The sequence below is a fragment of the Ptychodera flava genome, chromosome 17 (assembly GCF_041260155.1).
Source record: "Ptychodera flava strain L36383 chromosome 17, AS_Pfla_20210202, whole genome shotgun sequence".
Lineage (NCBI taxonomy): Eukaryota > Metazoa > Hemichordata > Enteropneusta > Ptychoderidae > Ptychodera > Ptychodera flava.
Genome location: NC_091944.1, coordinates 26,189,163 through 26,217,162, shown reverse-complemented (window position 1 = coordinate 26,217,162; position 28,000 = coordinate 26,189,163). Strand labels below are relative to the sequence as shown.

Here is a 28,000-nt window from a genome sequence, read left to right as displayed (position 1 = left end):
TGCCAGACACACTAACAACGTTTTCAATGCTCATAACTAATTAACTTTTATTTAAATTTGATAGATTACGACCAGCAGAAAGCCAGAAGATATACATAGACACAGTTAGTAACGCTTCTTTCTAGTTTTACTGAATATAGCAACAAAGCATCACTAAATTGAGTATTCAAAAAATAACAAACATTCACCCTGCTTTTTGTTGTACTTGTCGGAAGTCCTTTGTGTTACGGATGTCGCCTTGTTAACCCTTTAATTTGACAAAGTGTGAAAACGACTGCTAAAGAGCGATTTTTTTGGATTGAGATTATGCTAAAGAGCGATTTTTTTGGATTGAGATTGGCATCTTCTTCGCAGATATCGTTACTTCATTTACTCAGCAGGTTGACATACATATGGTTTGGTTACACTGCAAGGTGTGTCATCCCAGTCATGGTGCATTGCAGCCCTGTGATAAAGGAAAGAATATATATGGTGATTAGAATTGCGATAACCTCTGGAAATCTTCATTACACTATATGTCACATGAATTGCATTTAAAATACTCTGGGACGACTTTGCTGCCTTCTTTACACAGTGTGTAAATCAGAATGAAAAGAGGAATAGGTCGGCAGATCTCCCTGCCGGACGCCTTCTTTATTGCTTAGGCTGCGTTCACAACTAAAGATTAGGTGTGTGTGTGTGTGTGGGGGGGGGGGTGGGGTGGGGGGTGGAGGAATTGCGGAATTGCGATTGAAATCAGATTTTTTTCAGATCCCCTTCAATACCCTCAAAAAATTTCAAGTCCACCTCTATAGGATCAGAATTTTTTTCAAGTCCCCCCTCCAACTATCACAAGCCCACATATTTGTAAGGGATGTGCGCGCAGAAAAAAAGTAAACATGTATTGCGCTGTTCCAGATGTTCAACACTACCTATTATTAGCAGTCTATAGAGTCATATTCCTAAGGCAAGTTCTTAATTGATTCATTTTTAAACGCATCAGTGAACTTTTTGGATATATCAGTCTGGGCCAACTTGAGTTAATCCAACTCTGACCAGGTGAATTACACCTGCTGAAGAGCACAAAAAATGACGATCATGAGAAAGTATGCAAATTGGGAATTCCTGGCTACATTTTGCCAAATTGTGAAAAACACTGAACACAGTGACCTACCAAAAATTTGTTTCTAAAGATCAAGACATATATGACTTAGATGCTTCTCAAAATTGATAATACTGGAAGCTTAAAGTATTCCATCAACTAAATGTTTTAATCTCTGACATTTGGGTGATATAATGGCAAATTTGGTAAAATCAGAATAATTCCATTTATACACACATTTTTTCATTTAAATTAGTCTTTACTGTTTCAAAATTTTACTTTTGTATCATGTTACGATGAGAAGATGAAAATTCAGAAAAATTAAGCATGGTGTGACCCCATCGTTCTTCTTTAATATTTGATTATTCTCACTTGCCAAAATTCAGAAATCCCTCATAACTTTTCACTTCTCCTGGTATTCCATGTGTTGCTTTCTGGCCTGATCTTGTGCACGAGTATGTTTCACTGTCATGAGCTCCATAAGAACAAAATTCTTCTTCAACTACCATGTTCACAGGGTCAGAGCTATCTCTGTCACTGCTCACGTATGCATTGACGGTGACACTGCCGTAGCAGGGCAGTATAATAACACTGCCCTTAGGCAGTATCTGTATTAAAGTGGCACTCCCACTTGGTAACATTTTTAAAACACATTTTTAATGCCAACGTCGATACTTGACGTGGCGACCGCTCGCGGATCGCGAGATATTGATAAAAACATGTCATTTCTCGAGCGTATTTTTCAACATCCCGAAGTTTTACGATCGTTTCTGATTATGACCCGAAATGCCCCGAAGGTTTGTTGTTGTGCTGATTGACGATATTCTAAGGAGTCCATAATAAGTTCGAAGACGCAATTAGTTTACCTCCCACTGCGAAGACTTTATATACAGCATTATGCCTTTACCTCAGGTAAGTTTTTTAAAAACTTCTCCTTAGTTTTTGTCGTTTTCATAATTCTCAATCAGTTGTATTATATTTTTAACCAATACCACATAATTATCAATTTTTACGTGTAAAATATTAGCCGCCTCTGATGACTACATTTCGTCGTCTGCCACACAGATACGTGTGGTTCATAGCGGCCGCCGCGTGGTATGCGTCTATGCATACCACGCGGCAGCCGCTATGTATCAACCGCATGTAACTGGCACCTATGCGAATCCTGGTGGAATCAGCAAAAATTCTTTTTCGTTTTTTCGCCAAGTCAATAAGACTCAGCCTTCTCCCATGGGGCGTGACCAATCACTGACGCGAGTGGTACTGTACCGTACAGCAGCGTCAGCGTAGACTCGTACTCCATAGCTTAGTTTACAGTGGCCCAAGTGCCGAACGTTCGATGTTCAGAAGCTGAATTTAGGTGGTTCACCGGAATTGAAACTTTTAGTTTTTTTGAGGACATGTTTTTATCGATATCTCGCTATCCGCGCGCAGTCGCCGCGTCAAATATCGACCGTTGGTATTAAAAAAATACTCTATTCAGTTTATACAACTGCGTTCTTGTTCTGTTCCTTACAGCATGTTGAACTGTACAGTATTCAGTTTGCCAACACAGCCTGTATAGTGTGTACAATGCATTGTCAAATGACTGTAAGTCTGGACTCTAGACTTTGTCGACATACTAAATAATCTGTGTTTCAGCATGCTGCAGGGGACAAAAAGAAACTGTAGTTGATATATTGATTCAACAGTAGCAGCTTCTGCCCCATTACTTGGCCAAAGTTTTAGTTCTTTGCGGAAAGTCATACATGTTAAGATTTTTTCGAGACAAAAGTCATGAAATGTGACAAATGGTTCTAGATTTTGTGTATTACTACTAAGGTTAGAACAATTGGATGGCATTAAAATGTCATTTTTCGTTGAATTACCTACCAAACCTTGAAATTGGAAATTTTAAAAAGTAAATGGGATCCTAAAAATTTTCAGATCTCCCCATAGGCAGAGCCGAACTTTCAAGTCCCCATTAACTACGCCCAAAATTTTGGAATCCGACCTGAATTCCCACCCCCCTTTCACTGTTTTTTTTTTGTGAACGCAGCCTTAAGGGGCTGAAACAATGTGACCTAGTTTTACTGAGTTATACGCGGTGTGACAAGAATGTCAACATCTGGGCTATAGGAACACAACCCCTTTGACGCGGGACCATGCGAAGGAAAACAAAATTAACTTTATAGTAATGAGCATTTAGATAATTTAGACAAAATGTTATTGTTGTGCTCTTCAAATCAGCAAAACGTAATTAACTGCCCCTTGATTTAAAAGAAGGCAATATAAACTGCAGCAGTTTAGGTCCCAATTGTAAATTCACGGTGAAGGAAACATTTCAACATCTATTCACCGCTGGCCTTCTCGACACAATTCGTTTGCCACTCTAGTATGTTCAGTGGGACAAAATACAACTATGAAGCAATATACAAGATGGGTAGCTCGTTCGAATTCGGAACATCACAGTCGAGAAACTTCTCTAGAAATATATTCTAATTATAAAAGGATAATTACCAAAGTTGCAGACAAGTGCCGCTTCCATTTGGTTCTCCACTAACCCACGGCTCATAACATGTGAGTTCATCTCCATAATCGTCGACCCATGTACCACTGGCATCTTGATGACCACTGATCCAGGCATCCGTGTCTCCATATCCATTGTCGTGAAGCAGTCCATCGATCACCTCATGTGTGATCGGACTCGTGTCAATCGCCAACGTCATGCCGTTTGCTGCACATGATGCCTGTGCATCGCCTTGGCACCTCGAATCTTCGAATAATCGGAAGCCTAAGTCTGTTTGACAATATATGTAATATTAGTGTTTTGGAAAAAATTGAAACTTTTTCGAAAGCGATGTCTGTTGAATCATGGAAAACAGCATGATGCAAGTTATAACAAACATACTGTGGCAATATGATGAAGTAGTTATTTGTTTGAGGTTTCAATAAGGTACCATGGGATTCAACAGGTAATGACTATTGAGCCCAGTTTTCACCATTACGTGCACTGTTAATTGACTGACGTCCTATGCAAATACCTGATGTCATTTAACAATGTAAAGGAACCCTGGCCATCTCCTTGTCATGTTAACATGACAATTAATGGAAGGACGAGTTCTGTGTAATTTAATGCAGTCGTCTTTTCATTTCAGAATACACAGTTCTCGCAACAAGAACTATTTCCTCCCTGACATCACTATGTGCTTGTTTTGCTTTAAACTGTCGAAAATTCCACGTCAAAGCAACATTATTGGCAAAATTCCGACCCAAAACTTACGAAACTATTTCGTCGCAGCTATAACCTACTACATTTATTTTCTATTAATTGCGAATGCTTGCTGATAGGGACTTGCATTGCAGTGTACAGTACCTTTTGGTCCACATACAAACGGTTTTGTCACACTGCACGGGGTATCATCCCATTTATGGCCAACTGCAGCCCTGTATAACAAGAAAAAAATGCAGATAATAAATAGTTTTGTTTCATTAGTGAGCGCCGGTTATTTTACGGACGCAGATATGCCTTCTTCAAACAGGTGAGAAGGAATGTCACAGAAAAAAATGATTCACCAAGGATTTTATTTAACTTTGACGTGAACTGCTTTTGAAACGACGATCGAAAATATAATTCGCAATTAAATGCGTTTCGGCATTTTCCTAAACGAGGGAATAATAATTATGTGAAAACGAAGCTAACCGAGCTCAAATAGAATTCAAAAATGCATTGTCATCACTGAAGTCTAGTGCTTTTTGTCTATCTATAGCCATTACTCTCTTTATTGAAGGTAATATTATCATTTCGCTAAATGACTTGAAAATGACAGAATGTAATATTAATTATTATGCCGCCAAACTTGCAATTTCAGAAATGAGTGCTTGAATACCTTATCGAAAAACAATACAGAAAAGACATTTACCAAAGTTGAAGACAAGTACCGCTACCGTTTGGCTCTCCATCTTGCCACGGAAGATAACATGTCAGTTCATCTCCGTCGCTGGTGACCCATATACTACCATCCTGGTTGCCATTGATCCAGACATCCGTGCCTCCATATCCGTTGTTGTCAAGCAGTGATAATATCGCTGAGTGAGTGTGCCTACTGGTGTCGATAGCCAGAGTCATGCCATTGTCTACGCATGTTTGCTGGGCATCGCTGTGACACTTCTCCTCACGGAACAACTGAAATCCGAATGCTTTAAAACCAAGAGTAAAAGAAGGAAGTTAAGGCATCGAATAAGTTCTTTGTCACACAAATAGTGACGGCGGACATATCGTTTTGCTGATTCTCCGAGATTGTAGAGCACGCCGTCTTTTCCAACGACAAGGGTAAATTGAGATCGATGACAACTGCGCATGCCTTTACGCCTGAACAGTGCTAAATTGAAATTTTCGGCTTTAAATTACTAAAATAATAATAGATGTGCTTGCCATTCTAAGCAAATAATCGCGCATTGTTAAAAATCGGACGTATATACTCGTTCTCCTTTATAGTTTGGGTCCTATGAAAAAAAATAATTAAACTGTGTAGCATATTTGTCTCGCCCATACGTTACTGTGCCTCCATACGTAAGGATACTTACGTGATATATAGTCACAGACGTAGGGTTTGGTCACACTGCATGGTGTGTCGTCCCATTGATGTCCTACGTAAGCCCTTAAATGAGGTAAATTGTTTATGAGTTAACGTATACTGGCCTTCAAATTTTCACAATCAAAACGCAAATAATATGTCATCTGGACAGATTAATTGCTCTGAGATTGAAATAAAGTTAAACATAATTTAGTAAAACTGCGGTATGAAAGCAGAATTTCGAGAACTTAACTTTCTTGACTATCTAATGCAATGCGATTCTACAAAGGAAAATGGTTTCGATGTATATACTAAATCTTACGTTTTTCGAATATATATACGCTGGGAGAGATTTTCCAATAATGAATATCATGCGTAAATCATTTATTGAAATCTCTTTCAGAATTATATAAGGTTATACTGTATATTTCTCTTTATTCGTATGTTTTCCCTCTAGTAACAAATTACGTCTATGAACTCTATTAATTGAATTCCTGTAATAAGTATATTTGCTAAAGTTGTAAACTTATATAATTAAAATCTTAACAAGTAGACTGCCTGTTTAAAAAGAGTCTGACTCGGTTAAGTAAGAAGATATGTTGACGCAATTACCAGAGCTGTAGACAAGCACCGCTGCCATTCGGTTCTCCATCTTGCCATGGCTGATAGCTCCCCAGGGCATTTCCATTGTTGTCAACCCATGTACCACTGGAATCTTGCTCGCCGTTGATCCAAATATCCGTACTACCTAACCCGTTGTCACTCAGCAGTGACAATATCGCCGAATGTATGTCCGCATTTGAATCCATGACCAGAGACATGCCGTTTGCTTCACATGACGCCTGCGCGTCGCTATGGCAAAGGGCGTCTTGGAATAACTCCAGGCCAAACGCTTCATAAAATTAACAGATAGACAGAAGGAAAAAAGAAATACAGAAGAGGAAAAAGAGAATGAATGATTGAATGAATCAATAAATAAACAACACATAGATTGGGAAGGCTGGTGCTTATCGTTAAGCAAAAGACGAGTTCAACGTCCAACAATACTTTCACTTCTTCCTAAATACGACTTGTGACATATCAAAATGCCGTTAATTATGTTTAACACAGAATATGGAAGTATCCACTGCTTAACTGGTTGCCATTTTTGTGTGTTCTGTTGCTGTTTGCACTTCATTTAGACCTTGTTTTTATTTTTTTTTTGAATTGCCTTGACTGTTGTGCTAATTTTTACGAAATGAAAGCTTCGTTCTTAAAGGGGAGACATTTTGAAATAGAAATAAAAACTTGCAAGCGTATGAGAGTTGTTGTATCTTCAAAGTATGGCTGCTTTTTATGGAGAGATAATTCCATTCCTATAAACTATTACAGTTTTACCCCACCATTATTTGACTGCTATTGAGTTTCCACATCCCGATATCAAAAAAGTCTGGAAACGCATAATTATTATTATGAGCCCAAAGTTAACAGTTTCAAGAACAATACAATCAGAGGCTGATGTTAATCTATTTCCTGCTAATATAAGTGTATTCTGACTCGACTAATGACATTCACACAATTAAGTTATGCTTGTAATCTTATAATTTTATACGTGTACATTCCATAAGACAGCTGACTACCTAATCATACAAAACAGCAATCAGCGATAAACTCACCTGTTCCATAAAGGAGGAGCAGAACGGTCGAAATAACCAATATCTTCATGTTGAAAAGCTGTTCAATCTTCAGATGATGACCAAACGATGTAATCGGCCGTCTTTTCGGTTCCAATTTATCTGCTTTTGGAGACGTAAAATAAAAGATTAGCATAGCACATACAGCCAATAGTGAGATTCCACATCATTATTGTAACATTTGAATATTTTACATGCGCCATGACGTCCTTCCCCGGTTTAAGGACAGTTACCACCCAGACAAATACCCTCTGGACGATCACCACCAGATATTTAACACCCCCGGCTAATTACTTCCAACCATTTACCACCAAAGACATTTACCGGCCCGGATATTTACCCCCTAATACTATTTATAACGCAAATATAATGCTTTGTCGAATATGATGTCAAAAGGGAAATGATGAAAAAAGAAGGTTCCCGAACGATCACGAAGACTACGTTTGCATCTGTTTTAATTTCTGTCTCCTGCTGGGTGCTACATGATCTGCCTTTTGCCATCCCTGTCAAGTGTTACTTTACATTCCAAAATATACCCTTTCTAACTTTAACCTTGTGCCTATCAGGGGAGTGAACCCGAAAGCCCGATACTAAAGACCCTTCTTCTAACCACTACGCCAAGCGGAGTTGTCTACGGCTGTTAGTTGAAATGTTTATCTTGAACTTGACACTGTATGTCTAACCATGCAATATATAATAAATGAATAATAATAACTATATAAAAACTATATAATATAAATAAATAATAATAATATAATAATAATAATATATATATATGTCTTTAAAAACGAACTACACATACGTCTCAGTGCGTTTTACTCATTTAAATCCACCAAAAAACTCACCAAAGCAATACAAGAAACTTAAAGTGTAAAAACAATCAAATTAGGTAAAAATGTACATGGTTAAAATGATGAACATTTCTGCAGAGTAAAAACAGTCAAAGTTAAAAAATGATTAAAATTCTACGGAGTAAGCATCAGTAAACGTTAAAAATAAATCACGCATCAACGGTTACTGAAAAATGGTGACCCTCCAATACATTAGGAATAGTTCTTTAAAAAGGTGAGTCTTTAAATCGCGCTTATGAATGACATTAAAATAAGAACTACATGGTATTAACGGACAAAAAAGATGTCTCTATACGAATCATTTTATTACCTTATTCTAAACCTAACCTTGACCCTAACACTAGGCAACTAATAATATTTGTCTCTTTTTCCTTTTTTTCGTCTTTTGAAGTCAAAACCGGGTTGTATCGAAAGTAAGACACATTTTCAGTTTAATGTGTAGAATGTGTGTTAGATGTTTCATAAAATATTTACTAATTCCTTCATCATCAACATATAAAATACACCCCATAAGGCGGTTTGAATCATAGACAGTGTCTATGCTATGTCAAAGCAAAGTTGAAACTTTGAAAATAAAGATAATGAACCAGATATCGTTTACAATTAAGTTTTAATAGATGGGGTAACTGTCCGGGTGGTAAATGTCTTGTGTGGTAAGTGTCTGAGTGGTAAGTGTCCGGTGGTATATAGCCGGGGGGGGGGGGGGTAAATGGTAGGTGGCAAATGACCGGGGACTAAATATCCGGGGGGGGGGGTTAACTGTCCCGTTACCCATTCACATGGTTATGTTGTCTATTAAACGTAACTAATTATCACAAAATATTTACATTCAGTTTTTTAAACACATCGAAAATGAAAATTGGGGTTTGAAGTTTCAAATTATCAACATTTAGCCCTTACTCTCTTACCAAATACGACGTTCGATTACTGCAATCATAGCAGTCCGATTACTACGCACTCAACACCGGATCAAAAATTTTGCAACTCGACCCCTATATTCCACTTCCGTCGTGTTAACACTTTTGACGATAAAGACAAAAGGTATGGTAATAAGAATTCGAAGTGCTCGTCATTTATGAAACAGCTTTGGTTGGGCGAAATTCAGTACCCTTTCCGAAAACTATCACTCTGAGTGTAGCTGTGTTGGACGTCGACCTTTGACAGAACTATCATTTCCTTGGAGCACGAGACAAATGATGCAATCGACTCATGTTCCCGTGCATTTTCAGAGCAAACGAATCCTGCAAAAAGTGATGCGTTAGGCCTATTTTGTACATGTTTTGATGAAGAAAAACAAAGAGAGCTTGTCGCCGCACTGTCGGGTCGCCATTTTGAATCGCCGTCTCCACCATATTCACAATTGTGTAGAGACGGGAAGCGTCCTGGCGCGCAAATGTTTCCCGATGAAATTTCCCATATTTGGCACGAAAGCATAGTACACCTAATCAGATAGCCTGACAAGTCATTTTAATTTCAGTCATTTTAATTTACTTGATCAGCGAGGTGATCGGCCGTACGCCGCATGTGACCGTTGGTAATCTCCTGAAAAGACCATATCACGTACGTGTACGTTCTGAGCAAAGAAAGCCATTGCCTCACACACTTACGGACATGAGATTTATTAAGTTAAGTTGTCGGCTCAACTTCGAAAAACCCAAAAAAGTCGAACAAGTCGGGCTAGGGGTACACGCCCACCCATAACTTTTACTGGCGTTTTATCTGGACAGGGGGGATACGCAATGCAAGACAGTGACGTAGGCTAATTTCAAGACCCAAAGAGTGATTTTACGTTTCGTTGTACGGGGCATGTCATAGGCCCTCTTGTGTGGTAAGTGTCCGAGTGGTAAGTGTCCGGTGGTATATAGCCGGGGGGTAAATTGTAGGCGGCAAATGACCGGGGACTAAAGCATCTGCGTGAGAGGATGGTAAACAATCAAAAATCGTGATTTTTTGTATCAGGTAGTATATTACATTTTTCCGAAGTTATTGTACATTATCTTTATAGTAAAAGGCAAAATTTCTTTCACCTTTCACAAAAATAACCCCCGAAATTGCCTCACTTACTGCAGACTTATCGTCAGAAAGAGAACCCTGTATTTTATCTTGAGTCTTGCCTATATCATAAATTTACGCGTTTAGGTGTGCTGAGTTGTGTTACTGATAGGTTTCTCCATGTTTAATGTTTTCCTGAATCTAAATGCTAAGGCTGAATCACTTTGTGTGGTATTCAAAAAAAACCCCACTTACCAGAGCCAAGCGACTGCCCTCTTGGCGCCTGCCAAAATAAGAACGAATATCCTCCCCTTTATCACTTCAAGAATCCTAACCATTTCAAGCAGACACACAGATGTCAATGGGCTGATCTGTTCTCAATGTGTGACCAAATTTAAGTGACGATTCGGTATATTATCTGCTCAATCTTTGCTGTTGGAAGTACAGTCACCAGGACTAAAGCAAGCAAGCAAACAAACAAAAGCAGGCGAGTTAAAAATCATTGTAATGGTATATTTGTCTTGAGTATTATGCAACTCGCCATTATATAATTATCGTTGGGTGTCATCACAAACCACACACGAAATGATCCATAACAAACCTCGTACACATTTCAACAATACAATTCACATTGTATTTTCTTATCACTTATTACTCAGTACAAATGACATTAAAGAGTTTCTGATTCAGAAGAAATCAGCATATACAAAGACAACATATACCCCTTCTCTCACTAATAACACACACAGGCTGAAGATGAAGTAAATCACCAAACCCTGTGCAAAACATTGATGCAACATTTATACACAGAGACATTTTTACCAATAAACGGGCAAATCGATACAACATTTAACATGAGAGCGTTTGTGAACTCATGGCAAACATTGAATATTCGAGAGATCATTCACTGCAATAAAAAGAACGAAGAGAAATCAAAATTAGCGATTTGAAAAGTATTTGTGAAAGAAAACATATTCTCTGTCATCTCCAGCATAAAGAATTAATCGGGCAAATAGTGAATTACAGAGTATTTCGCTGACCTTCTATTTTTTTCTCCGAACAATGTCTAGTAATTGATACTATTATACTACCGGCATAATTTCAATGTTACTGAATTGCGTTTTGGTTATATTACCAAAATACCGATCTTAAGATAAAATACATTTATTGGACTACGAATTTAGTCACGCGTTCATATATTCATCGTTCGAAAAGACGACTTCAAAAACAGTAAACCAACAGAAGGAAACTACATAATATTTACGAAGAAACGGTAAAAAAGAAAGAATATCGACGACTATTGTTAATAATTTTCAACCTAAACCAAAACAATAAGAGAAAAGAAAGCAAGGAAAAACGCAAAAAATGAAATTTGATAAAGATATCATCCGTTTAGGAGAACGAAAGATTCTATATAAACAGGCTGTTGGGTGAATCGCATGACTGCGAAAGATAGCCCTAACACACGAAGAACATAGTGACCGATATGCTATTGATGTTGCTATTCAATTCCATTGCTCTTACTTGCTATTCAGACTTTAAATTCAAAACGCTCATTACATACAAAGGCTGCATAATTTTCGAAGAGTTTGTCACTTGACACTCAAAAAGTACTGAGGTTAATCACAAAAAGTACAAAAGAATGTGGGATGACAAAGACATCGTATGTTTTATGGCTTTGATTCAAGTGTTTTTCAAGGACGCGGATACCACCGCATGTTAAGCAGTTGTATACATGAGCTGTTTTAAAATGAAGCTCTATACTTGTCATTAATATTGGGTTACATGAGGGTGAAGCACAGCGCAGCGTAGAGTGTGCAAGGCATTATGTAGAATTTCCATGACAGTGCATTTTTGAGATATCGCTTTTACCTTTCGTAAATATTTTGTTTTTCAGACAAATATCTGAAGGAGTTTTACACTATATATTGTGCAGTTGTTTTACTAAGACCAAGCCGACGGTAAAATGGTGTACACGGATATATAACGCTGTAAATTGAATTGAGTATGCATATGTTTCCATTAAGCTGTTTGGAAAGTTCATGCAATTCGAAGTTGGGGCTGAATATATATATATATATATATATATATATATATATATATATATATATATATATATATATATATATATATATATATATATATATATATATATATATATATACGATATATACACGATATGAATATATGTATTATACACACACACACACACACACACATATATATATATATTATATATATATATATATTTATATTTATATATATGTATATGTGTGTGTGTGTGTGTGTGTGTGTGTGTGTGTGTGTGTGTTTAATCTTAGCTTTCAGCTGTGTCTCAATTAAATTACCATAATAGACATTGTGAACATGAAAACACGAGTACACGTAATATAAAAAACTTAACCAATTTCGGTCCTTGAAAAAATGAAATGCGTCTTAATAGCATCAACCCTGTTCAGACAGTGTAATATGTCTTTACATAAAATAGTCCAGTTTGGTTATCAAGATCAGCCTTGTTAACAAAGACAGGAAGGATAGGACAGTCAGTATCACTGAGCCCATCCAGTACCCAAGACTTTTAATTAAAAAAGTGATCGATGTCTCTCGCTTTCGGAATAAGTTGGTTCTGTAGTTTTAGGGGTTATGTGGAATGGAAAATGGGAGACTGCAATTGAAAGTAAATATTACAGTAATTGTTTTTGGTCTTCACTCTCACTAATAGAGGAGTGAATGTGTTTATTCTATTATTACTTTCAGCTTATTTTTCCGGATTCATTGTCTTTAGGAGCTAAATCTGCCAGCACTTTGCAATAAAGTAATAGGTTTCAAAAATAGGATAAAATTGCAAATTTCAGAATGCTAACATAAAAAGATAGGGGCATATCAACTGCTATTTATAAATATGTGATCTCACAGAGGAAACCAGGGTTTCACAAAAAAAGCTCATTTTTCCCATACATGTAAAGATGCCGTATAATTGTACATCAAAAGCAGATGAGACTCGACCAAGGTCTTCCACCGAATAATATACCGCTCCACAAGAACATATTGTATTAGGCTAGAACAATTCTCCATCAATACATTATGTTTAACCATCCTCCTATTATCTGGCGACATAACAAAACTGGAATTCAAACTGTCATAATGTAATACTCAAAGTTTTATATTAAGTTTTTGGGAAAAAAAATATAGATAACGTAAATACCGATAGTATGATTAACATTGATTAGAGAATCTTGGCAAAAAAGCCATAAATTGTTTTTTATAAGTATTGACCCTTTGAAATCTCTTACGCTATTTATTTATTTATTCGTTTCCATCTATTGCATGAATTCTACTGTGAAACAATAGGTTTCATACCTAATGTGAGAGGTCAATGACATGCTCAACCAGACGTAAAGTGCCCGGCTGATACGCACAACATTATGAGACACACTCAGGTCTCACTATCCTCTGGTCACGAGTTAACTATCCTAACCACGCACCTAGATGCGTCAAAAGTATGAATATAAACTCTTGACGTAATTAGATGTAGTCGTAGACTCCTCTTGTTTAAGAGAGTTGGGATTTTTTCAGAGTAATTAACCTATGCGGAAGTTGGGCAATGGACTTTTAAAAACTTGTATGTGACACTGTTTAGGCAATCTATCAGTGTATGGACTTCGATGGTCACAAATAATGTCCTCATAATGCTTGTATTTTACAAATTTCCCCACCTTAAACCAATTTTGTTGTGCGTTCGTCAGTCTCTTCTGCTGTTTGCTATTTTGAAATCGAAAATCAGATACAATATTATTTTCTGACTCCAAAAAATGGTTGGGGTGCTTTTCCCATAAGTTTTGCACTTTTCAATGACAAACCTTGGCGACAAAGAGCCGTTGGTGGTTTCAAAAGTCGACAATAAGCTTGAATGAAATTTCAGTTAGTGGCGTGTTTTATTTCTTTAGGCGCCTTAAAATGAATTCTTTGTTTGCCGTCCTTTGTTTGGCCGAAATCTGAAAAACAAACACAGATCTCTGCTCGAAAATACGGCGCGTTGTGCTCTTCCTTAGTCCGCAATGGCACATTCCATGAAGCTAATGCACATCAAGAGAGCCATCAAGCAGCAGTTGACTGAAATGTCGCAAAAAACGCAAATGTCGCACAATCGTTTCAATACGAATAAGACTACCTATCGAAAAAGGGCACATTAACATCTGTACGTAAAGTGTACATGTGCACCTCCTATGCATTGTAGCTGACTATAGACTGTAGTGTACCATACGATCGATTGACCGTTCACGAGAAGTTGATTTCTCCCCCAAAGTTTTTATGTCTGCATAAGGGGAAGAAATTGTTTTGGTCTCTAAAAAAGACGGATCGAAAACAATTCTATTTGACTGGCTTCGCTTCGAATAAGGAACGGAAATGAATTTCCATAAGCTATTCCACGATCCGCAATAGATCACGATACTGGATCTGCACCGGGGCACGCAGGTACAGTGAAATGTTCGTTGTTGAATGCTCCAAATAGTTCGTACACAGTTGAAGTTGCTCTTACTTTGAACATTTTTTTCTGCTCCCAAACGATTGGGTCGTTTTAGGAGCCTGGACAAGGGTCGAAATTTACATCGAGCCTCGCCGCGAAAATTTTTTATATACATAGGACCTCGTTCTGACTTACTGATACAGCTGCAAAATTTTATATACATAGAACCTCGTTCTGACTTATTGATACAGCTGGACCTCGTTCTGACTTACTGATAGACCTGCAAAATTTTATATACATAGGATCTCGTTCTGACTTACTGATACAGCTGCAAAATTTTATATATGTAGGACCTCGTTCTGACTGACTGATACAGCCGAAAAATTATACATATATAGGAACTGACTGATACAGCCGCAAAACGATGCTGTGCGTTCCCCGCGTTGAAGGTGCTGGACGGGAGATGGTAGGCCTCTCGCGCCGCGCTTGGAAAACAGTATCGTACGCAGGACCATGGAGCTAGGAAGGTACCATGGCAGGGCTAAGAATGACCCAGGCTAGGTGCAATTATTGTAGCCCATATGCCGTGCGCTGGCTTTTCTGACCTGTTTTCTTTGTAGCGCTGGCCTGTAGCGGCTGCTGCTTCACAGCAACATGTAAGGAAAAGACCGCGCACAGCCCGGTCGGCCGTGAGCTGCCTTTTTTGCGTCTAGACCCTGGCAAGACTAAAGGTAATACACGCATAGTGCTAGCGCTTATGCTATTCAAGTGCATTGGAACTTTCTGGTTTATTTTGTGTTAGCGACAACAATGACCGTGGTATTGCTATCAATGGAGAGATCACCACTAATCTGGGCATAGGGGATTCAATCTCCGATGATATTGATGATGATTAAATTTGTAAAAATGAAGAAAAATAAAAATATATTTGGACTCAGTAAATTTGTTGTTGTCGTTGTTGTTGTCGTTGTTGATAGTATTTGCATGTTGCTTTCTAACAGAAAAGTATCAGGAACTTGCCATGCTTTTTATATGAAGGGCATGCTGAAAAATATGTTTGATATTTTAAAGAAATGCGCCCAAGGGCGCGCCGAAAAATTTTATACAGATATCTCAAATATATGTGTGTCTAATATGTAAAATGTTGCACTAGGACAGGGCTCTAAGAAATGTCTTATTATTATTAAAGTAATGCGCCTGAAGAGCGCACCAAAAAATGCAACTCAATGCTGAAATTTGTGGCTGGCACAATGCATTTTATACAAGTATGAGCCCTTGTTGAACTTGAAAAACACACTAACCCCCTATTCGGCATTTCAAAAACATGGTGACCCCCATCACCAAAGTCAAAAACAGGGTGACCCCACCATTAATCCACCCCCCCCTGCGTGAAGCAACTGACCAGTCCCTAAGCTACATGCTCGTGTGTAGCTCCATGCTCCTTGTGTCGAATGCCCCGACGAAAGTACAAGACCAAGAATTGCTGTCTTTTTACTCAAATTTATCTTCATCCATCATTTTGCATGGGTATATTGCACCAAGATTTCAGTATTAAATTTTTGTCTTTATTCTCGTTACTGTGTAGACCGCGAAAGTTCGTTGCACAGCTGACGGACTGCAGCGGTCTCAGTGAACGATCGTTGTATGGTTGACGCCATTTTATGTTTGACGAGTAGCCCTGCGTACTGGTCTGTGTGCTCCCGGTGTTATACGGCGTCCACCACAGCCGTATAACGCCGGCAACATGCAGACCTGTACACAGAGCTAGGCTATGAGCAGCCCAGATCAGTGGTGATCTCACCTGATAGCAATACCACTATCATTGTTGTGGCTAGCTTACTAGATCAAAATAAACCTGAAAGTTCAAATGCACTTGAATAGCACAAGCGCTAGCACTATATGCGTGTATTAGCTTTTGTCTTGCCAGGGTCTAGCCGCGTACGATACTGTGTTTTCCAAGTGCGGCGCAAGAGAGGCCTCCCACCTCCCATCCAGCACCTTCAAAGCAGGGAACGCACAGCAACGGTTTTGCGGCTGTATCAGTCAGTCAGAACGAAGTCCTATATATATAAAATTTTGCAGCTGTATCAGTAAGTCAGAACAAGGTCCTATGTATATAACATTTGCAGCTCTATCAGTAAGTCAGAACGAGGTCCTATGTTTATAAAAATTTTGCAGCTCTATCAGTAAGTCAGAACGAGGTCCAGCTATATCAGTAAGTCAGAACGTGGTCCTATGTATATATAATAGTTTTCGTGGCGAGGCTCGATGTAAATTTCGACCCTTGTCCAGGCTCTATAGTCTGTGTATGTATGTATGTATGTATGTATGTATGTATGTATGTATGTATGTATGTATGTATGTATGTATGTATGTATGTATGTATGTATGTATGTATGTATGTATGTATGTATGTATGCATGCATGCATGCATGTATGTATGTATGTATGTATGTATGTATGTATGTATATATGTATGTATGTATGTATGTATGTATGTATGTATGTATGTATGTATGTATGTATGTATGTATGTATGTAGGTATGTATGTATGTATGTATGTATGTATGTATGTATGTATGTATGTATGTATGTATGTATGTATGTATGTATGTATGTATGTATGTATGTATGTATGTATGTATGTATGTATGTATGTATGTATGTATGTATGTATGTATGTATGTATGTATGTATGTATGTATGTGTAGTGTGTGCGTTTATGCATGTTTGTGCGAAATTATGTGTGTACGTGTATACGTATGATGTATGTATGAACGTATGTATGTATTGTACATGTCGGAACGAATACACTATGCGTACGCGTATGATTATATATATATATATATATATATATATATATATATATATATATATATATATATATATATATATATATATATATATATATATGTATGTATATATATATATATTATATATACATATGTGTATGTATGTATGTATGTATGTATGTATGTATGTATGTATGTATGTATGTATGTATGTATGTATGTATGTATGTTTGTATGCATGTATGTATGTATGTATGTATGTATGTATGTATGTATGTATGTATGTATGTATGTATGTATGTATGTATGTATGTATGTATGTATGTATGTGTAGTTTGCTTTGAAGGATTGGCAATACGCGAGGTAGAAATATTGTCTAAATTGAGGTGTTGCCAACACTGTTAGGTTTAATTATTAGCAGAGCAGTAATTCAACAGGTGCAGCCAACGGAGCTATTCATCGAAAAAGCTATTCTGGGAGCAATTTTTGAGGGCAGGTGAAATTTTAATTTTGCTTGGGCAGGGAACATATTTTAGTTGGCAGGGCAGCTATCGGTTGATTGTCCTGGGGACAGGGCTTGGCGGACACGAGGAGAGGGGAAGCTACTTTTAAAACAGGGACAGGGGAAATTGAGCCATGGTGTTTCCGGGAATGGGGACACAGGGTAAGTACTAATACCTTTCACAGGTTACCCAGACTACTTAGCCTTGTAATAAAGTGAAAGTGGCTTCACACATCACCCAGCTCGTCTTGTATGTGCTTTAGTGTGTTTTATGTCTAAATTGTGTTTGGCTGTTATTTTGAAAATTAACAAACGGGTCGTTAATTTTAAAGTAAGACAAGGCGAAAAAACCGATAAAATCGACAGGTCTTTTCATCACAGAATAGGGTAGCTTCATGTCTGCAGGTGAAATGGAATGACAAAATGTTTAGGGAAATTTTTCCAGGGCAGGGGAAATCGGAAAGTTTTTTCGCCACGAGCTTCAAAACTTCACAGTGGGGAGGGGAAACAGCCACAAATAAGTGGGGAGTGGGTAGAAATAAAGTTTGAATGCGGGAGGGTGAGTCGAACAATTTTCAGAGGGAGGGCAAATTATGAACAGCTAATTAATTACCCTCTTGACTCGAAATTAGTCGGTCAACAGCACTTGTCATGCACAATATATCTTGTTCGTTGGCTGCACCTGATTCAAGTCGATCACAGTGAAATCAACTCTGCCAAAGTTGAAACATTGTCTTACAGCAAGTCAGACGTAGTCAAAAAACTACACCTGAAAGCAAGTGAAATGACTTGGACAGTGCTTGGACATTAGTGGTGGTGATGTTTATTGACCTCCTGCTAGACAATGTTTCAACTTTTGCAGTGTTGATTTTTTTTAAGATCAACTCATGGTCTATTTTACAGTTATTGGTGAATCAAAGGAACAAAATTTTGTAGTAATAAAAGAACCCCATGACCATATCTCTACGCTCGTGAAAGTACTGCTACAGGATACGCCATATCCTTCGTTAAAATATATTGTGTCCAAAGAAAGGCTGCACACATGTTCTGTCACAGTAAAGACTTTGGCAAAAACAAACAAACAAACAAACAAACAAACAAAAAAACAACAACAAAAACAAAAACAAAACAAAAACAAACCAAACAAACAGAAATAAACCTTTCACCATCTGGCATCCAGACATCGCATCGTTTGCGGCTCAGCAAAACTCGTCATGTAAATAGTTAACTAAATTGCATTTGTATTATTTTTGACATGCCTTGAACCTCCGTAGGAGATCACTAGTCCAAGTATTATCTACCATGTCAAGAGAAGCTTGCGCAGAAAGATATGATTTTAAGTTCATTTTTATATTGTTTTGTACAGTGATCCCATGAACTCTCAAATTTCATTTTATTTCATTTACTTATCAAAGGGGCCAAAACTCAATCACGGTATCTTTACCTAATTCGCATGACAACTTCCCCCCACAGAGTTAGTTAGATTCGTTGAAATGGCCACGACTACAAATATTAAGGTCTTAACGGTCATACAACTGTAACTAGTCGTAAATCTGTCAACTCGTACATCAGTTTAACAAGCTCAAAATGATTGTGCTTTGATCATACGATTGTCTTGATAAATAAGACAAAGTGTATGGGTAATGGATTCCTCAATGTAAGTTAAACCAGCATTTCATGTATGACTTACGGTATGTATACAATGTCAAATCCATACAAATAGTTGCTCCGTAGCTGTGCTCGTTTTGAAATTGACTGCTTGCGACAGCCAAAGAGAAATGATATTAGGTACTGTTCAAAGGGGAAGCTGTACCACGTCCCGGTGAGATTATTCACCCGAATGAAGTCATTTCGATCTTGTCTTGGAGTTTGTCACACACACACACACACCCACACACACACACACACACACTCCTCTAGTTGGAAGCCCTCGTGCGAGGGCTTCCGCACGCACATGTTATTTTCTGATTATTGACTGGTTCTGCACTTCTTTTCAACTAGTCACGGTCATCAAGAATCTCAACTTTTATCTGGTCAACTTGAAACTCGGCATATTGACCTTCATCTTATATCGTTGGAGAATCAAAATGGCCGGTGGTTACCAGTTTAAGCATTCGGGAAAGGCACCGTACTAAATTTTGGTTATGGAGCCTTAGGGACTTATAGGCAAAGCTATCTGTGGAAGATATAAACTATCTAAATAGGTCAGTTTCTGTTTCGGAAAACGTTATAATGGACTTGTGATGCTCAATGAGAAGGAATGTACCTGCCTTATGAGACTTTGAGACGCGCTCCAGTTTCCCATGCTCTGATTATGAGCTCAGAGACTCAACCACGCACCCCGAACCATCTAAAATATAAAATTTAATCAAAAACTCTTGACGTAATTAGAGATTATCTCAGACTAATCTAATTCAGCGGATTTAAAAAAACATCCCTTCTTATTGTTTCAAGAATAAAACCACTCGTAAGGGACACACAAAAGCGCTTTATTTCACTGATTTCATATTTTATGCAAGGATACTCAGTATAAACTATAGATAATGCTAATCCGCACAGCCTGGCGTACCGTGAACGTGTGTGAGCGGACCATGCCATACCCATCGGAAGATGGTCCCTGCCATATCACGTAAAGAAAGCACCAAACTTGGATGGAGTTGATAAGCCCTTGAAAATTTTACGTCCGCGACATCGTTTAGCATGCGGAGAGCGGCAGCCATCTTGTTTGTTTACGTCACTGGGATGATGATGATATGGGCATGGGTATATGATAATTAACAAATAAAGCACACCCAGCGGCGGTATACCACTCGATTTTGACCCGTTTGACCACCTCATACATGCACTCGCTATCGCTCATGTATATATGTCATACCGTCGCTGGGTGTTATTTATTGCTATTATACCAAAACTGTATATTGAAATTCTGGCGTTGACCGTCAAAAGGGATTTTTGTGCTTGCCTAAAGCTCGCTCGTTTTGCCAGCCATGGTATATCGCGAAGATACCACGGTTTTTTTCGTGTCTCAACCAAACAGATCGCTGTATTTGCGCAGTCAATATACTGGTATGATATGTTTAAGCACAGCACACCCAGCGATGGTATACCACAAGATTTTGACCAGTTCACGACATGTATGCACGAGCGATAGCGAGTGCATATATGAAGTGAACTGGTCAAGATCTCGTGGTATACCGTCGCTGGGTGTGATTTATTGCTATTATATCATGACAGTATATTGAAATTCTGGCGTGGAACGTCATAAACGTATCTTTGCTCAAGCTGAGAGCTCGTGTGTATGCCAGCCGTGGTATATCGCCATTATAACACGGGTCTTCTCGCGTCTCGACCAATCAGATCCCTGTATTTGCGCCATCAATAATACTGGTATGATACCCAATATCGCCTGTTCGTGTGTCGTATCATCAACCTCTAAGGGACCGTGGATAATTAAAACACGCGCACGGTAAACGCAACTTCTGTGTTTAGGGGGAAGGGGTTTGGCTGTATTTCGTTTACCGTGCGCATGTTTTAACTATCCTCGGCCCCTAAATATAACGCCCAAGTGCACTTGTCAAAAATATGGACAAGCGCGTGCACTTCAAAAGTCTTTTTATTCTGATAAACATCATGGAAAGCCTCATTCGTGAAAAAGTCAGCGCATGATTCGAACAACGTCTCCTCGTTTTGATCGTACTGGCGATAGTGACGTAGCACACCGCTTACATATTAGTGTAGAAATGGCTAATGTCGCCACTCGATTTTGACCAGTCCACTTCATCGCTCGTGCATATATGTCCAGAAATGGTTAAAATCTCGTGGTATACCGTCGATGGGTGTGCTCTATTGCTTAATTATCATATACCCATGCCCATATCATTATCATTCGAGTAGGAACGGCCACTATTCGTTATACAGAATTGGCAAGATCTGTAAACTTCTTCATCAGGACACAACCGAGACATTGATCCACGCATTTGTAACATCTCAGTTATAACAGTAATTGTATGGAATTAACAAAGATAAACTTCAAACTTCCGCAGCACGTTTAGTTGGCCGTTCTCTCAAATTTGATCATGTTACACCTGTATTAGCTGCTTTACATTGGCTGCCTGTTGAAGCACGTATTAAGTTCAAGATTATTTTAATTACTTTTAAATTAATTAGAGGCTTTGTGCATGTGTATTTGACAGATTTGATAGAGCAGTATGTTCTTACCAGATATCTCCGTTCTGCAGACAAATTACGTCTTATTCCAACTCGCAGTAAATTCAGTACAGCATACGGCCAGAGAGCCTTTTTAGTGTGCTCCCCATGGTTGTGGAATATGTTGCCTGTTGATATTCGTACTGCGCGAAATGGTGAGTCTTTAAAATGCGGCTTGAAAACTTATCTTTTTAATCTGTAATATCAGCGATTTGTTAATGCTTCAGTACATTTTCTCCACCTCAGGACTGCTCGTGTGCATGTGGTGCGTTCTTATCCCTGACACTTGCATCAAGTATTTTGTAAATTTGTATCTCCTTCTGTGTGTCCTGTACAATTTTGAATGATAATAATATAATAATAATAGTAAGTGAATATTATTAATATTTGGGCCGAAAATGTCTCTTATTGTCACTCAGTGAATGCTCGTTCAAACACGATCGTATGTTATGAATAACCAATAAAATGAAGTATTTGACATATGCAACCATAGCCAACGGTTTGCATCAGGTTACGAATCGGCTTTACTGTAGCCAAACGCATCCAATCTGTCTCGTATTTGATTGTAATGACACCATCTGTGTCCAAGGAAAATCCTCTTCTGTAGATTGGAAGGTTCATAGAGTTTAGTTGTCAATGACAGCTCGACCTCGACACAAACCCACTTACACTCTTATGTCTGATCACAAATTATCGCTCTTTTGGTCATCTATCTAGAGGATTTGTACAGGAGCAAAGTCATCATTAAATCGCCTATAGAGGACGCTAACCAATTAAAGCTTCAGAGGATTGCTTTCTATTAGCCACATTTGAATTCATTTAGTTTGTAAATCAGCGAAGACACTCTTCCTAAAAATCTATGTTAAATTAACGTGATTTGCTGGGTACAGTGTACACATTTTGTTTATCTTAAATATTAAACAGCAGGCCATCTATAAAGTCATCAAAACTTTTACAATCGTCTATACTCTCAAACACAATACTCAGTGAGAAGGTTGTGGAAATCACCATGTGAGAACGTGAAAACTTGCTCCGTCCACAGGGTTTTATTCAGGGACAATAAATACTAATATGATAAAAACCAAATAAGTTTCGTTGTCTACAAGTTTTCTCCTGTTTGCCTTTCTCTTACCTATACGCTCTGCTCGCTTGAGACATGGCGGACTCCCCCCTATTTTTTTTTTTGAAAAAGATAAATTTATTTCCACATAGTCACAAATAAAACAAATCTACATAACTGTGAATGCATTAAAATTACAATGCGTCTTGTCTGAAGACAAAAAAACCAAATAATTAGCTGTTTAATTGCAAAGATCATCATATGAATGCATTCAGGATGCATTCTTCTCCTTCAAGTCTTACAAGGCTTGAAAACTTTGTGATAAAATCCTCAGTTTTGTTCATCATCTTATAAGTGAAATATAATGTATTCATCCATGAGGAGAGATAACATTTCAATTGCATGACATAGGATAGAAGGGAAACTTTAATCCCATCAAGAGTAACCGAATTTCGAATATTCCAAACTGTATATTTTAATAAGGAAGTAATACAGTAAATAATGTCAGATGTTGCATTATTATCATTTTCGATTCCTGCAATTGCTAATCTTTTGATATTGATATTATTATCAAAGTTGTGTTTTCTGACAAAGAAACAAATACATTTCTGCCAGATTTCTTTAACATATTTACACTGAAATAAGATGTGTTCCAGTGTTTCTTCTTGGCCACAAATATGACATTTCCCATCACTTAAATTGAAATTTTTGGCCAAGCTTCCTGTGACTAGGCCTCGATGGAAAATCTTCCAATTTAAATCATTTACTGAATTGCTGACAATTCCTGTTGAATTAAGACGGTTGAATAAAGTAGCTTTGTAGCTGTCAGTAAGACTTAGATTCTCAGCCCATTTTTGACCAATCTGACCTTTGACTGCATGCCATTTCTTATCAACTAATTTCCAATAAAGTGACTTGGTTTTGACATCACTTTTTGTCAGACCATAATTCTCTAAGTCTAAAATATCATAGTTTTCTTCATTTTGGATGTTTGAAGAGATGATTTGTTTCCAGGAATCTGGAATACCATTGAGGAGTGTTTCATACTCTGTCTTTATTTCCTCTTGCACATGTCTAATTGTACCTCCTCTAATTTTTGCAATTATTTCCCATGGTTGAAGCCAGTCATTTCTGTCATCATTCCAGATGTCCCTAAGCCTTAAAATTCCACTCTTTGACAATTTTTTCATAAAAGAGGACACTTCCTTCATTAAAAATATTGTCATTATACCACAGAACTTCAATGTCGACAACTTTTTTGCCACAGTCATCGTATCTTTGAATGAAAATGCCCCTTTTTATAACTTCTCGTTTGCCTCTCCAAATAAAATTCCATAATTTACTATTTGCTTCATTAATAATTTCCTTAGGTACGTGATCAAATGATGCCAGGTACCATAATTTTGATGCAGCCAGCATATTAGCTACAATTGCCCTGCCTTTAAAAGACAGATTTCTAGTATTCCAGATCTTAAGACAAATTCGTAAATTTTTCCATCACTGTTTTCCAGTTTTCTCTAGATGTGTTACTGTTTCCAAACCCAACTCCCAAGATCTGCAAAACCTTGTTTGAAAAATCGATCCCTTCCACTGACTCAGTGCGGCTTTTAAAACTCCCTGCCAATAAACCTTTGGATTTCTTTTTGTTCAGCTTTGCACCTGTTGCTTTTTCATATTTGTTGAACATTTTCAACGACTGAGTAATGCTTTTCAAATTTCTCAAATAAAGAGTCGTATCATCTGCAAAACTCTTAATTTTTTCCTCTTGTTTGTCTGGTAGTATGAATCCTGATATGCTGTCATCTTCACGAATATTTTCAGCTAGCACTTCTGCTGCCATAATATACAGTAACGGTGATAAGGGGCGCCCTTGTCTCACACCCTTATGAAGATGAATATTGCGAGAAAGAAAGCCATTACACTTAATTTTGCATGTAGTATTATTATAAAGAATTTTTATCCACTTGATAAAGTCAGTGCCAAAGTTGAATTTGTCAAGGACTTGAAAAAGGAAATCTCTGTTTAACCTGTCAAAAGCTTTTGTTTGGTCAAGACTTATGACAATAAGAGGTTTATCAGTAAAATTAGCGTATTCAATAATATCTCTAGTAAAGACAATGTTATCACCTATCTCCCGCCCGGGGATGTATCCACACTGATCTGGGCTACATATTTTGCCAATTACCTTCAGCACCCTATTAGCAATTACTTTTGCAAGAATCTTATAGTCTACATTGAGGAGACTTATTGGTCTCCAATTGTTTAAGTCTGCCCGATCTCCCTTTTTATAGAGCAAAGAAACTAAAACCAAGTTTCTGGCTATTCGTCAATTCCCCTGAATTAAAGCAAGCGTTAAATGTTTCAATTAGGTCAGACCCTAAAATATGCCAGAAGCATTTATAGAATTCCACTGAAAGGTCATCAGAACCTGGTGACTTATTGTTGGCCATTGACTTTAAAGCGTTGAGAGCTTCTTCCTGTGTAATTTGACCTTCACAACTCTGTTTATCTTGAAGCAATGTTGGTTTTATCTATTAATTCCCTCTGCAGTAGGGTGTCAACATTTTCTTGTTTGTAAAGATCTTCATAAAATCCTGCTTGTATGTCTAATATAGAATCAATATCAGTCACTATTTTGCCGCTCTTGTCTCTAACCTCCTTGAATAGTTTTTCTTTACCTCTCTGTTTTTCTAGATTGAGGAAATATTTTGAAGACTTTTCCCCTTGTTCAACCCATTGGGCCCTTGATCGAATTTGCTGTCCTTGTATTTGATTTAATTCATATGATTTTAACTGGTTTTTAACCTCTTCAATATCACTTGCGGATTGATCTGATGTCATCATACTGTGCAGCCTTTTTTCCAACAGATTACGATGTTTCTTATTACTTCTTTTTTCTGTAAACTATACTCAATGGCCAATTCTCGAAGTTTATCCTTGCCTTTGTCCCACCAAACTGAAATGTCATCAAAAAGAGGTTTTTGACTTTGCCAAAATTTCCAGAGGTTTTCTACTTGGCTTTTGAAATCAGTACATGACAGGTGACTGTTATTGAATTTCCATGTCCCTTTCCCACGTTTTACACCTTCTAAAGATTCCATATCGACTACAACTGGTTGATGATCTGAAATAACACATGATAAAATTTCACACTTTTTAACCTCAGTAAACAAGTCGATCGTGAAGAGCCACCGGTCCAGTCTAACTTTTGTCTGATAGTTCTTTTTGTCTTTACAAAGTCTGTACCACGTGTATTGGAGAAGATGTGGGTGTAGTCTTCTCCAAACATCAGTCAGATTGAACTGATTCATCATAGCTTTAATCTCTTGTACACTACTATTATTACACAACTTAGCTGAGGATATCTTATCTTTGGATGTATCTACTAATCAGTTGAAATCACCGCCGCATATCATGGAATCTGATACATGATCTCGTGAGGCTTTTTCGATTTCCTCACTGAGTAAATTGAAATAGTTTTTTCGTTCTTTAACAGAATTTGGAGCATAGATGTTCAGAAGTAAAATATTAAAATTGTCATATTTTAACATAGCTATAATAGTTCGTCCTTCGTGAGCCATTTTAATTACCTTAATGTCAAGTTCACAATCTTTCTTCCATAGTATGGCCGTTCCTCTGCTATTGTTTTTATACTTGTTCCATATTCACTCACCACCCCATTCTTTTGTCCATGCGTCAGCTTCAATCTGTGATGCGCAGTGTGTTTCTTGTAGAAATATGATGTCTGCTCTTTGTCTTTTTATGTATTCAAAGCATTGCTTCCTTTTTGTTGGGTTTCTTAACCCATTTGTGTTAAGTGTTATCAGCCTGTTCTTCATTTATCTCAGTAGTAGTTGTTATGTTGTTTTGCTTTATTCCACCATTTTCATTTTCTGTATCCACACTATCCACACTATCCACACAATCCAGGGTGTCCTCTTCTCCTTGCAAGTCACCATCTCCCTGCTCATCATCACCATCCCCTTCATCTTCATCTTTACCGTCATCATCGACCTCCTCATCTCCTGATGACAGCAGATCATATTTGTTAAATGTATGTACCTTAAATTCTTCTCCATTTTTGTCTTCTACTTCGCACTTTGTCAAATATGCGTAGTAAAATGCGCCCGCTTTCGGTGAACTGCATCCGTTGAGAGATTATCATGCCTGATTACTCGATAATCCTACACGATAATTCTGCAAAATATTCAGGTCACGTGCGGTAGCACATCTTACTACTCAGGCACTTATACACACACGTCTCAAGCAAGCAGAGCGTATAGGTAAGAGAAAGGCAGACAGAAAAAAATGTAGCCAACGAAACATATTTGGTTTTTATCATATTAGTATTTATTGTCCCTGAATAAAACCCTGGACTCCGTCATTCGGCAGCTCCGCTGGGTTTTTGGGTGGAAAGAAAACTTCGAAACGTAGCCCTGATGATGTCGATAATACCTGTCACCGAACAAACAGTACAATGCATTGGAACTCAATATACCTCGACCATCAAAGTTACAAATGATACCACATAAGGGTTTTTTGGGGGGATGTCTTTCAACATGAACGCGAAAATGAACGAAAACAGATTCAAGCAGGGCTGTCATCAAGATATCGGAAGACAAGCCCATAGAACAGCCTTGACTGCTTGACGTATAGCTACCTTTAATAAGGTATCCCTCTGAAGGCAGGTTGTCTGCGTTGAGTGTTGTCTCCGGTAGCTGACACGTCGTGAGACCGAACTACCTCAAAGCAACAAACACCCTATATGGGATAGTCCTATCTGAACATCTAGCATTTGTCTGTTTTTCTCGGCAGGGA

At 37.9% G+C, this 28,000-nt stretch overlaps 2 protein-coding genes across 4 annotated transcripts in view; both read right to left on the bottom strand.

Moving 5' to 3' along the window:
- Positions 1-28,000, bottom strand: part of LOC139115887 (macrophage mannose receptor 1-like) — a 147,673-nt gene that overhangs the window by 77,331 nt on the left and 42,342 nt on the right. The window lies entirely within an intron of this gene.
- Positions 21-27,983, bottom strand: LOC139115890 (C-type mannose receptor 2-like). 3 transcript variants are annotated; one of them, XM_070678303.1, is made up of 9 exons: positions 27,843-27,983; positions 10,409-10,609; positions 7,293-7,412; positions 6,250-6,529; positions 5,648-5,721; positions 4,984-5,260; positions 4,437-4,507; positions 3,581-3,860; positions 21-445 (listed from the first exon to the last, which is right to left on the bottom strand). In XM_070678303.1, the coding sequence occupies exons 3-9, from the start codon at positions 7,339-7,341 to the stop codon at positions 370-372; spliced, it is 1,107 nt and encodes a 368-aa protein (XP_070534404.1). In that variant the 5' UTR covers positions 7,342-7,412; positions 10,409-10,609; positions 27,843-27,983; the 3' UTR covers positions 21-369. The 3 variants fall into 3 exon arrangements, with proteins under 3 accessions (XP_070534404.1, XP_070534402.1, XP_070534403.1); XM_070678301.1 differs by having other exon boundaries at positions 7,293-7,415; positions 27,843-27,972; XM_070678302.1 differs by lacking the exon at positions 27,843-27,983 and adding an exon at positions 22,135-22,451 and having other exon boundaries at positions 7,293-7,415.